The sequence below is a fragment of the Oncorhynchus gorbuscha genome, linkage group LG13 (assembly GCF_021184085.1).
Source record: "Oncorhynchus gorbuscha isolate QuinsamMale2020 ecotype Even-year linkage group LG13, OgorEven_v1.0, whole genome shotgun sequence".
Lineage (NCBI taxonomy): Eukaryota > Metazoa > Chordata > Actinopteri > Salmoniformes > Salmonidae > Oncorhynchus > Oncorhynchus gorbuscha.
The window spans coordinates 77,731,695-77,744,328 of NC_060185.1; the positions used below are offsets into that span (position 1 = coordinate 77,731,695).

The window sequence follows — 12,634 nt, forward strand, 5'->3', positions numbered from 1 at the left end:
CAAGTACTCTTGTATGAATACTCTAGCAAGGGTACACCTGGTTGGGAAAATATGGCTTTGTAAACTAACAACTAAAGAGAAACTACCCATTCCCAAATGGGGTAGATTGCTGGACACTGGATGGATCAGACACATCCATCTATGTTGGTTTTGTGATACGGCTATGATAGTGGATACTTTGTCAATAACAGAGACAAATATTTGTAATTATAACGGATGTGATATCCTACCGCACGGCCGCACAGTAAACCTCAGATGACCAGTTATCAGGGAATACAACAGGAGAGGGTCAGCTAAATCATACATGATAACCATAATGACGGCATTTGTTTGTTTGTTACACATGGAAGGGAATGATGTTTTTGCTGAGTGTCCCCTGCCTTTTCCTGTTTAGGTTCTCAGCGCTCTGTATGCCCTGTTTGCTGCCGCAACTAGCTGCCTTCCCTCATTTTGGATGGTTAGAAAGTCCTAAATGATGGATGGCACTTTATCCCAACACAGTGCACTAATTTTGCCCAGTGTAATACACTACATAAAGAATAGGGTGCCATTTGGACTGCAGACAGACATTCATAGATATTGTGATAGATGACAAAGGTTGGTTTCCATGTTTGAAAAGTTTATTTTAGTAGTAGTCCTTTATGGCAGTAAAAGACAGAACACTTAAAAGTTTGCAGTCCCAACATGCAGAACAATCATTAAATGATATTGAAACAAATTGAAAAGTGCATTTTTTTCTGTAAAGTGACCCACACTTGAGGGAGAATCAAAGTAGTACAATAAACACTTAACCGGAGAAGGTTTTAGTCCATTCATGCAGCCCACAACTTTCACAGACAAAAAGCAACAGTCCAAGCCTTCCACGACCACTTTCACATCAGAAGACTCACATTCAGCATTTTGGAATTGTGACAGCAGTTGACATCTAATCAATCGAAACACAAAAGTATAGCGTAACAAATACATCTTTACTGATACCCTCACTTAAACCAGGAAGAAACACAAAAAGGTTTGTAGTAAAGTAGAGGTACACTGCATGAGAGACAAAAACCTAAACAAGTTACAAACATGTAGACCCAGAGAAAATACACTGAAACCAATAACCAGATAATACCAAAATATCCACTATTGGAAAGGTAACAGAGTGCGTTGTGCAACATCTCCTGTCAAGCGAGAGCCTTAGCGTCAGAGCCCAGGACCCCCAGGGCTGAGGTCTGGCCATACACAGAGGGCCATACAGCAGCAGACAGTACACCATAATTATACCTGGAGTCATGCAGACAGACCAGAGGAGCAAGCGACACCACACACACAGTCAGTCACCCACACATCCTCAAACATATACAAAAACACAGTCAAAGAATGCAAAAGGAGACCTGAGGTTCTAAGGGCTCCCAGTCTCACACAAATGACAGACATGCGTATGTAGAAGTTACCCACAGTAGAAGAGGTTACACACACACACGCACATGCACATGCAGATGGCGGATTAACGCACACACATACACACGCAGCTGGTATGGAAACCGATCTCCCATAGGGAGAAGAGAACAAACACAGTTAATTATTAAATAAACAAAGCAGGTACTATAATGACAATAATAAACAACAAGACATTTAAGAAATATATTTTTCGGCATTCATTTGGGCATTCTTTCTTTTGTCTGAGAGAAAAAAAAGGAAAAACATGGACAATTATTCATTACAAAGCAGGTCAATGCAAAAATTCGTACTTCTCCAATATAAAAATACAAATTCTCAAAATAACTATAGAGAAAGTCGTTTTGATACTGTGTGGAGTTTCCTGGCAAATTTTCTCTCCCTTAAGCTAATGGCACTTATGTTAGAAGGATAAACTCTCTATTCGAAGGGAAAAGACGTTTTTGAAAGAAGAGCCGCCACTAAGCATACGGAAATTCAACAAGATCGTCATACAACCACCCCCAAAACACTGGGTAGAAAGAAAGCAACAATGGAGCCTGTGATTTTAAATATACCACTTTACTTTTTACCACATTGTGTACTGGGGAGCAATATATGGGGGACAATGAGCTCATCTTGCCAATTAGTGGGTAGAGCACTGTTCTAAACTAGCTAGCTAGGATATCTTATGTATTCTAATCAGGGAAAAAGTCAGGCACCATTGTGATTGTTGCAGCCGAGTAATGTGTGGAATGCAATTACTTGTATAGAGCAATCAAAGTGCTGTAATAAAATGGTGGAAATTGGACGAGTTGCAAGCGGCTATCATTAAAAAAACGACTCAACTTGGGCACGATAACTACATCATTCTAAAATAATAACATTTAGAAGAAAAACAAACAAGTATGGCTGAAGGCATGAACAAATGTAAGGCCTTTTTATACAGTAGAAGTGCAAAATAACAACAAAACAACAAAATGTCTGTTCTGAAGTGGTCCATTCAGAGCTGGAATAGACTCAGGAGTGTCAATATTCTTGGTTGAGTTTAATTTTAATTTTAATCGAAGCTACAGCCGACTTGAAAGAGATTGCATTTACAACTGCTATTTCGCAATCTGCATTTACAAACAAAACAAAATATTTGGTGGGGTGATGGGGGGGGGGGGTCAAAATCAAATTAGGATTATTCAGTCACCAATTAGAGTACACACACAACAGTTTTGACGATTTTGGAGCAAACTACATCTTTTTTGGGGTCTATTAATAGGAATGGAGGAGATATTAAGAAGTGAAACCTCTTCATTAGATAGAACAAGAACAGAGGAACTTCAGACCACAGACTGCTAAAAATGCAAGCACAGTGCTCATGTCTGCTGGACACACAACTACAGCAGTGAATACTTTTTGAACACTTTTTTGTTCCTATTTTTTTCCCTTTTTGAAGTACAAGACATCCCTCTTTCTTTTCCTTTATCATGTCCAATATCCTGCGATGCTCGGGCTGGGGTTATCTGGAGACTTCCCCGTCAGGTTCAAACCACCGTTGAAAACGGCTGTGGCTCTTAAAAGGCCAGCCGGGCAGAGAGGGGTGTTGTTTCACCACTCGTTGGTCCGCTGTTTGGTGGTGTCGTACGCCCGGATGACCTCCGACTGGGACACCACTCCGTTCTCGTCTTGAGAGAAGGCGTAGCCATCTGCAAGCAGGACAGATGGACAGAGTGAGAAACGATGGCTGACGTTCAAATTCCAAACGTGATTAGAAAGAAGTAATCCATTTCGGAACAAAAGCAGAAAACTCATAAAACATTTTTTATAAACTGAATAAAAACAGATTAAAGAATGGCTTTAAAAATAAACCAAGAAATAACTTATAAAATTACATTGACTGAAACATTATTTTTGTGTTGTCTTTCAAGCTCCCCAAGAAGCTTGACCAGTGCTAAGCGAGGGAGGGGCAGTCATGTTACCTGACACCTCTCTTTACTTAGCTACACAGCCACTACCTACAACTACGGGAGTTCTTATCCTAACCTTTGACCCCCTAACTCACCTTTAGGTCTCAAATGATTCAGTCACTACCTGCAGGCCAGCAGATGAGTTCAAAAGGCCCGGTGAGGGGAGTACATTGTGGGAATAATATTGCAGCATTTAATGAATCGTTAAATATGTGTAACCACCACTCACAGTTGAAGTCGGAAGTTTACATACACCTTAGCCAAATACATTGAAACTCAGTTTTTCACAATTCCTGACATTTAAACCTAATAAAGTCTCTGTCTTAGGTCAGTTAGGATCACCACTTTATTTTCAGAATGTGAAATGTCAGAATAATAGTAGAGAGAATAATTTATTTCAGCTTTTATTTATTTCATCACATTCCCAGTGGGTCAGAAGATTACATACACTCAATTAGTATTTGGTAGCATTGCCTTTAAATTGTTTAAATTGGGTCAAACATTTTGGGTAGCCTTCCACAAGCTTCCCATAATAAGTTGGGTGGATTTTGGCCCATTCCTCCTGACAGAGCTGGTGTAACTGAGTCAGGTTGTAGGCCTCCTTGATTGCACATGCTTTTTCAGTTCTGCCCACAACTTTTCTATGGGATTGAGGTCAGGGCTTTGTGATGGCCACGCCAATACCTTGACTTTGTTACCATTTTGCCACAACTTTGGAAGTATGCTTGGGGTCCTTGTCCATTTGGAAGACCCATTTGCGACCAAGCTTTAACTTCCTGACTGATGTCTTGAGATGTTGCTTCAATATATCCACATACTTATTCTGCCTCATGATGCCATCTATTTTGTGAAGTGCACCAGTCCCTCCTGCAGCAAAGCACCCCCACAGCATGATTTGTACTTCATGCTTCAATCAAATGCTTCAATCAAATGTATTTATAAAGCCCTTCTTACATCACCTGATGTCACAAAGTGCTGAACAGAAACCCAGCCTAAAACCCTAAACAGCAAGCAATGCAGGTGTAGAAGCACAGTGGCTAGAAACAACTTCCTAGAAAGGCCAGAACCTAGGAAGAAACCTAGAGAGGAACCAGGCTATGAGGGGTGGCCAGTCCTCTTCTGGCTGTGTTGGGTGGAAATTATAACAGAACATGGCCAAGATGTTCAAATGTTCATAGATGACCAGCAGGGTCAAATAATAATAATCACAGTGGTTGTCGAGGGTGCAACAGGTCAGCACCTCAGGAGTAAATGTCGGTTGACTTTTGATAGCCGATCATTCAGAGTATCTTTATCACTCCTGCTGTCTCTAGAAAGTTGAAAATAGCAGGTCTGGGACAGCTAGCACATCCAGTGAACAGGTCAGCGTTTCATAGCCGTAGGCAGAACAGTTGAAACTGGAGCAGCAGCACAGCCCGGTGGACTGGGGACAGCAAGGAGTCATCATGCCAGGTAGTCCTGAGGCATGGTCCTAGGGCTTCACAGTTGGTATGGTGCTCTTCGGGATGGAAGCCTCCCCCTTTTTCCTCTGAAAATAACGATGATCATTCTGGCCAAACAGTTCTATTTTTGTTTCATCAGACCAGGGGAAATTTCTCAAAAAAGCACAAATTTTGTCCCCATGTGCAGTTGCAAACCGTAGTCTGGCTTTTTTATGGCGGAGCAGTGGCTGGAGCAGTGGCTTCTTCCTTGCTGAGCAGCCTTTCAGGTTATGTCGATATAGGAATCGTTTTACTGTGGATATAGATACTTTCGTACCTGTTTCCTCCAGCATCTTCACAAGGTCCTTTGCTGCTGTTCTGGGATTGATTGGCACTTTTCGCACCAAAGTACGTTCATCTCTAGGAGACAGAACGCGTCTCCTTCCTGAGCAGTATGCAGTTGCGTGGTCTCATGGTGTTTATACTTGCTTACGATTGTTTGTACAGATGAATGTGGTACCTTCAGGCATTTGGAAATTGCCCCCAAAGATGTGACTGTCTACAATTTTTGGGCTGATTTGTTTTGATTTTCTCATGATGTCAAGCAAAGAGGCACTGCGTTCGAAGGTAGGCCTTGAAATACATCCACAGGTACACCTCCAATTGACTCAAATTATGTCAATTAGCTTATCAGAAGCTTCTAAAGCCATGACATAATTTTCTGGATTTTTCCAAGCTGTTTAAAGGCAGTCAACTTAGTGTATGTAACCTCCTGACCCACTGGAATTGTGATACAGTGAAATGTAAGTGAAATAAACTGTCTGTAAACAATTGTTGGAAAAATTACTCGTGTCATGAGCAAAGTAGATGTCCTAATCGACTTGCCAACTTGTAAACTTCCGACTTCAGCTGTAGGTCACAGCACACAGGGGAGGGGAGGTGGGTACAGAGGGCTTTTCACACTATTGAGCTGAACCAAACTGTACTAAGATGGCCTGGTTACACATCCACCATAGTTGCTGAAAGCCTGCTGAAAAGGACAATGTGTTTTGGATCGGCACGATACTGTGAAAAGGGCAGTGGTTGGGTTTCTAATAGAGATTGGGGGGGGTTTTCGTTTCTCTACAGGTAAGAACGTCAAAATAAAAAAGGGGTCACAAGAACGATCCCTTCCCCACCTACGAGACAAACAGGGGTCACACAAGAACGATCCCTTCCCCACCTACGAGACAAACAGGGGTCACACAAGAACAATCCCTTCCCCACCTACGGGACAAACAGGGGTCACACAAGAATGATCCTTTCCCCACCTACGAGACAAACTAGGGTCACACAAGAACGATCCCTTCCCCACCTACGAGACAAACAGGGGTCACACAAGAACGATCCCTTCCCCACCTACGAGACAAACAGGGGTCACACAAGAACAATCCCTTCCCCACCTACGAGACAAACAGGGGTCACACAAGAACGATCCCTTCCCCACCTACGAGACAAACAAAAAACATACAAAAAGATCAGCGAAACAAACAGAAATAAATCCAATTAACCAATAAGGCCTGAGGGGTTGTGGTATATGGCCAATATACCATGGCTAGGGCTGTGTCCAGGAAATCCGCTTTGTGTCGTGGCTAAGAACAGCCCTTAGCCGTGGTATATTTAAGCAATAAGGCCCGAGAGGGTGTGGTATATTGACAATATACCACGGCTAAGGGCAGTTCTTATCCATGGCTAAGGGCAGTTCTTAACCACGACACAGCCCTCAGCCGTGGTATATTGGCCATATATCATAAACCCCCAAGGTGTCTTATTGCTATTATAAACTGGTTACCAACGTAATTACTGCAGTAAAAATAAATTATTTGTCATACACGTGTTAATCGGTCTGATATACCACGGTTGTCAGCCAATCAGCATTCAGGGCTCGAACCACCCAGTTTACAATCCAAAATAAAACCCATCTGTGTTGTCTTATAGCTTCTATCTAGACTACTATGAGATTTGTATTAGATGGGACGTGGCTGTCCATTAGGGTGCGCCATAAAAAGCCCCTTATTCTCTATATAGTGCACTACATTTGACGAGAGCCCTATGGGCCCTGGTCAAAAGTAGTGCACTGTAAAGGGGAAAGGGTACCATTTGGGATGCAAATATAGTGGTGGGGGGGTTGTATTAGCAGGTGGAGAGACCAACGGGGGAACAGTGGGATGTTTTGTGTTACTTAATGAGGTTAACGACAGGATCATGTATGTGGATGTCATGCTGGCTAATGTGGAACATGGATATCAAATTGTAAAGAGCGATGGGATCAGCAGAGTATTAGCACTTCTGCAACGCTGAGGCACCCTATTCCCTGTGCCGTACACTACTTTTACCAGGGCCCATAGGGTGTCGTTTAAGACACAAGTGGAGTCCCCTTTGAAGCTACAGTATGTATATAGAATCCCCATAGCATGGATCTATGTATCCACATAGGAACTACACTTAATTTTAAAGCCTGTCTTGGTGTGTTGGACCAGTGCTGCTACAGAGAGAAAATGGGTCTCTTTCTCTGAGAAAAACAGCATGAAGGCTTTCCTTCAGGTCAGGGTGTGAGGTGTGTGCATGTTTTAATATTGTGTGTGTGACTTACGTAGCAGATTCTGCTGCATGGAGTCCGATCGGTACATACTGACAGTGCTCTTCTTGAAGACGTTCTTCAGGAGCTGTGCCCTCTCCGTCAGGCTGCAAAGACAGAGACAGAGAGACAGTGAGTGCCACAGTGAGCCCTTCAGCCAGATTTAACCACTCATACATCAAGCCCTCTCTCTCACAGTACAGTCCTCCACAGGACAGAGGAGAGACCAGCCAACTGCACTTCCTGCTGAGGAGAGACCAGGCATGGGGGAGAGGAAGAAGGGGTGGATTCTGTGTGTGTGTGAGAGAGATGTGTGGTGTGTGTGTATATAATTGTGTGAGTGTGAGAAAGGAACTGAGTGAGTGCATCTACATGCGTCCGGTCCAGGGCCAGGTTCCTAGCCTGCTGGGCCTGGGCCTGTGGCCAGATAGGGGGGTTCACTTTCAGCTGGCAGGAGATTTCACACTGGTCTGATCCATGCTAATGCACTCCACAGGCCATCGATGAGACCCGGCTAACTGATCGCTGTGTCCCAAATGGCACCCATTTCCCTATGGGCCCTGGCCAAATGTAGTGCACTATACAGTGCCATTTGCAACACAAATCATCTCTGGGAGTTTAGCTCAAGATGCAAGTCTCTAATTAGCTGGAGGCTCCATAGTACACTACAGTCTCTCTTCACACAGTTTCAGAGGGAGAGAGTCATGTTCCAAGCATGTATAACAGCCTGGATGGATGGCCTGGAGCAGAGTTCAAAGAGTAGAGTTAAGAGTGAACCGTATAGTATACAGTAGGCAGACCGTGATTACACCATACGTACTAAAAACAGGGAAGCCAAGATAAATATTACTGAATTCTCAGGGGGTAAATACACATTTAAACTTTTAGAAGTTATACACTAAGTCAAGTGTTGTACATGCGGTGTATGCAGTAATATAAAGAGTATTTGTGAATTCATGAGATGGAGAAAAGTTTGAGATGTTCTGGTTGTAAACTCAGCAAAACAAAGAAACAGCCCTTTTTCAGGATCCTGTCTTTCAAAGATTATTTGGATTTTTACAAATTATCCAAATAACTTCACAGATCTTCATTGTAAAGGGTTTAAACACTGTTTCCCATGCTTGTTCAATGAACCATAAACAATTAATGAACATGCACCTGTGGAACGGGCGTTAAGACACTAACATCTTACAGATGGTAGGCAATTAAGGTCACAGTTATGAAAATTTAGGACACTAAAGAGGCCTTTCTACTGACTCTGAAAAACACCCAAAGAAAGATGTCTAGGGTCCCTGCTCATCTGAGCGAATGTGCCTTAGGCATGCTGCAAGCATGCATGAGGACTGCAGATGTGGCCAGGGTAATAAATTGCAATGTCAGTACTGTGAGACGCTTAAGACAGCACTACAGGGAGACAGGATGGGCAGCTGATTGTCCTCGCAGTGGCAGACCACATGTAACAACCCCTGCACAGGATCGGTACATCCGAAACATCACAGCTGCGAGACTGGTACAGAATGGCAACAACAACTGTCAGAGTTACACCAGGAATGCACAATCCCTCCATCAGTGCTCAGACTGCCCCGTAATAGGCTGAGAGAGGCTGGACTGAGGGCTTGTAGGCCCGTTGGTATGGCATGTACTCACCAGACATCACCGGCAACAACATCGCCTACGAGCACAAACCCACGGTCGCTGGACCAGACAGAACTGGCAAAAAGTGCTCTTTACTGACGAGTCGCGGATTTGTCTCACCGGGGTGATTGTCGGATTTGCGTTTATCGTTGAAGGAGTGAGCATTACAATGAGGCCTGTACTCTGGAGTGGGATTGATTTGGAGGTGGAGGGTCCGTCATGGTCTGGGGTGGTGTGTCACAGCATCATCGGACTGAGCTTGTTGTCATTGCAGGCAATCTCAATGCTGTGCGTTACATGGAAGACATCTTCCTCCGTCATGTGGTACCCCTCCTGCAGGCTCATCCTGACAATGCCACCAGCCATACTGCTCGTTCTGTGCGTGATTTCCTGCTGACAGGAATGTCAGTGTTCTGCCATGGCCAGCGAAGAGCCCCATCTCAATCCCATTGAGCACGTCTGGGACCTGTTGGATTGGAGGGTGAGGGCTGGGGCCATTCCACCCAGAAATGTCCGGGAACTTGCAGGTGCCTTGGTGGAAGATTGGGGTGACATCTCATAGCAAGAACTGGCAAATCTGGTGAAGTCCATGAGGAAGAGCTGCACTGCAGTACTTAATGCAGGTGGTGGTCACACCAGATACAGACTGATACTTTTGATTTTGACCCCCCCTTTGTTCAGGGATACATTATTCAATGTCTGTTGTCCATATGTCTGTGGAACTTGTTCAGTTTGTCTCAGTTGTTGAATCTTATGTTAATACAAATATTTACACGTTAAGTTTGCTGAAAATAAACACAGTTGACAGTGAGAGGACATTTATTTTTTTTGCTGAGTTTATAAGGGTACTGTGAAGGATAAAAGCTAACCTACAAACAAAGCATTTTCAAGGCTGCGCCCCAAATAGCACCCTATTCCCTATATGGTGGGACCTGGTCAAAAATAGTGCACTTTATAGGGAATAGGGTACCATTTGGGATGTCCTCTTGGAAAAGGAGGAAGGTGAGAAAAGGGTGAGAGACGGTCCAGTACCTCTTCCCGTGCACCAGGGCTCCTGGGTCCTTGGACAAGGCTTCCAGCTCCTGCACCTCATCCACCAGGGTTTTAAAGCACACCTTTTTCACACTGGCTCAAAAGGAGCAGACGTCACCAACAGGCATTCACAACCACAGCGTTAAATACAACACTATTCCTTATATTATTGTACAGAAGGATTATATTGCATCTCTATGTAACAGACCATCCCAAATCAGTCCAAGAGGCTTTCTCAAAAATGTATATGCAATCTGAATCAATTCTGCATATCAGAGGCAGAGTAGATGTCTGGTAAATGATACCACAATTAGCTTTTAGTTGCTGCTTCAATCTGCTGTAAATGTGATTCCTCTGGATTTCCCAGAACTATGAGACAGTTTAGGTATCTCAACTCTGAATCAAAGTCTCCCAATGACCTCAATAATTTCATTCTGAATAGTCCTCACTTATTTAAACTCTGAATCGGACAGTATTAGAATACATATCTTGCTATGAATCAAATACCTATAAAATGTTACACTGCATGTTATTTATTGGTGGTCTAAATAGTTTCTCAAGACATTTTTCCTAGAGCAGAATCTGCAAAAAAAAACATGATATACCGGTAACTATAAATGTTATATGTCTGAGACCAGTTTAGTATTTATTTAGTATAGTTCCCATTTCCTGATTTATTTATTTTTAAGCAAAGAATTTTCAGCTGACACTAGAATACATTTCTGAGTGACAGAGTGAGGGCTTTGCATAGGGGCTTTGTTGTGTATCTTGTGGGACTGGAAAAAAATGCCTAGAGTGTAAAATAAAGTTATTAACCAGTTCCCATGTTTTAAAAATAACAGTTCTGTTTCGGAACAATATGAATCTCTTTCTTTTGCGGTTCTGATTGTTTCTAGGGAAAAAATATTTTACGCTTTTCGGTTCTGTTCACTGAAACGGTTCCAACCCCGGCACCACATGGATCCTATAAATGACTTCTATTTGTAATTGTACATGTGATCTAAGGAATTTCCCGTGAGCAGGACATGTGGAGGGGGTGGTGGTGATGAGTGGGGGGAACTCACACTTTGTAGGCCACGTCAAAGACCAGGGAGGTGACAGGGATGAATATCAGGCCCATCCAGAAGACTCCCGAACTGAACATCATGTCCGCCTGAGACACACACACATACAGAAAAACAGGAACACATTCCTTAGGTCATTGCAGACAAAACAGGGCTCAGTAGGTGCAGCAGTAAAGGCTCAGATTGCTTTAGGCAGTCTTGTTACATCTTTTATAACAACCAAATTACCCACAATAAACAAATGAATAGGCAAAATAATTACATGGATCAACTCAGTTTGACAATATATGGTAATTCACTGTGACTAAATGACACGTTGCTGTTTGGGTTTTAACTATGATCTTGAGAAGCCTGGGGCTAAGGAAGTAGCTTTGGCAGTGAGTTAGTGTGGTGCCCTTTACCAGGCTAGTTAGTTACTGTGGTGTTCTTTACCAGGGTAGGCAATTACTGTGGTGTTCTTTACCAGGCTAGTTAGTTACTGTGGTGTTCTTTACAAGGGTAGGCAGTTACTGTGGTGTTCTTTACCAAGGTAGGCAGTTACTGTGGTGTTCTTTACCAGGCTAGGCAGTTACTGTGGTGTTCTTTACCAGGCTAGGCAGTTACTGTGGTGTTCTTTACCAGGGTAGGCAGTTACTGTGGTGTTCTTTACCAGGGTAGGCAGTTACTGTGGTGTTCTTTACCAGGGTAGGCAGTTACTGTGGTGTTCTTTACCAGGGTAGGCAGTTACTGTGGTGTTCTTTACCAGGGTAGGCAGTTACTGTGGTGTTCTTTACCAGGGTAGGCAGTTACTGTGGTGTTCTTTACCAGGGTAGGCAGTTACTGTGGTGTTCTTTACCAGGGTAGGCAGTTACTGTGGTGTTCTTTACCAGGGTAGGCAGTTACTGTGGTGTTCTTTACCAGGGTAGGCAGTTACTGTGGTGTTCTTTACCAGGGTAGGCAGTTACTGTGGTGTTCTTTACCAGGGTAGGCAGTTACTGTGGTGTTCTTTACCAGGGTAGGCAGTTACTGTGGTGTTCTTTACCAGGGTAGGCAGTTACTGTGGTGTTCTTTACCAGGCTAGGCAATTACTGTGGTGTTCTTTACCAGGCTAGTTAGTTACTGTGGTGTTCTTTACCAGGGTAGGCAGTTACTGTGGTGTTCTTTACCAAGGTAGGCAGTTACTGTGGTGTTCTTTACCAAGGTAGGCAGTTACTGTGGTGTTCTTTACCAGGCTAGTTAGTTACTGTGGTGTTCTTTACCAGGGTAGGCAGTTACTGTGGTGTTCTTTACCAGGGTAGGCAGTTACTGTGGTGTTCTTTACCAGGGTAGGCAGTTACTGTGGTGTTCTTTACCAGGGTAGGCAGTTACTGTGGTGTTCTCTTTACCAGGGTAGGCAGTTACTGTGGTGTTCTTTACCAGGGTAGGCAGTTACTGTGGTGTTCTTTACCAGGGTAGGCAGTTACTGTGGTGTTCTTTACCAGGGTAGGCAGTTACTGTGGTGTTCTTTAC

At 43.5% G+C, this 12,634-nt stretch overlaps 1 protein-coding gene across 8 annotated transcripts in view; it reads right to left on the minus strand.

Annotated features, from left to right (window-relative positions):
• Positions 1 to 602: 602 nt before the first annotated feature.
• Positions 603 to 12,634, minus strand: part of LOC123993554 (phospholipid-transporting ATPase IA-like) — a 197,570-nt gene continuing 185,538 nt past the window's right edge. For 6 of the 8 annotated variants that reach the window (XM_046295834.1, XM_046295836.1, XM_046295831.1 and 3 more), the window contains 4 exons: positions 11,147 to 11,235; positions 10,083 to 10,175; positions 7,431 to 7,522; positions 603 to 3,116 (listed from right to left, as the gene is read on the minus strand). In XM_046295834.1, coding sequence (XP_046151790.1) covers positions 3,019 to 3,116; positions 7,431 to 7,522; positions 10,083 to 10,175; positions 11,147 to 11,235 — 372 coding nt within the window. In that variant the 3' untranslated portion in view covers positions 603 to 3,018. Of the gene's footprint in view, positions 3,117 to 6,240; positions 6,285 to 7,430; positions 7,523 to 10,082; positions 10,176 to 11,146; positions 11,236 to 12,634 lie in introns of all 8 variants that reach the window. The other 2 variants (XM_046295838.1, XM_046295839.1) reach the window with 2 other exon arrangements.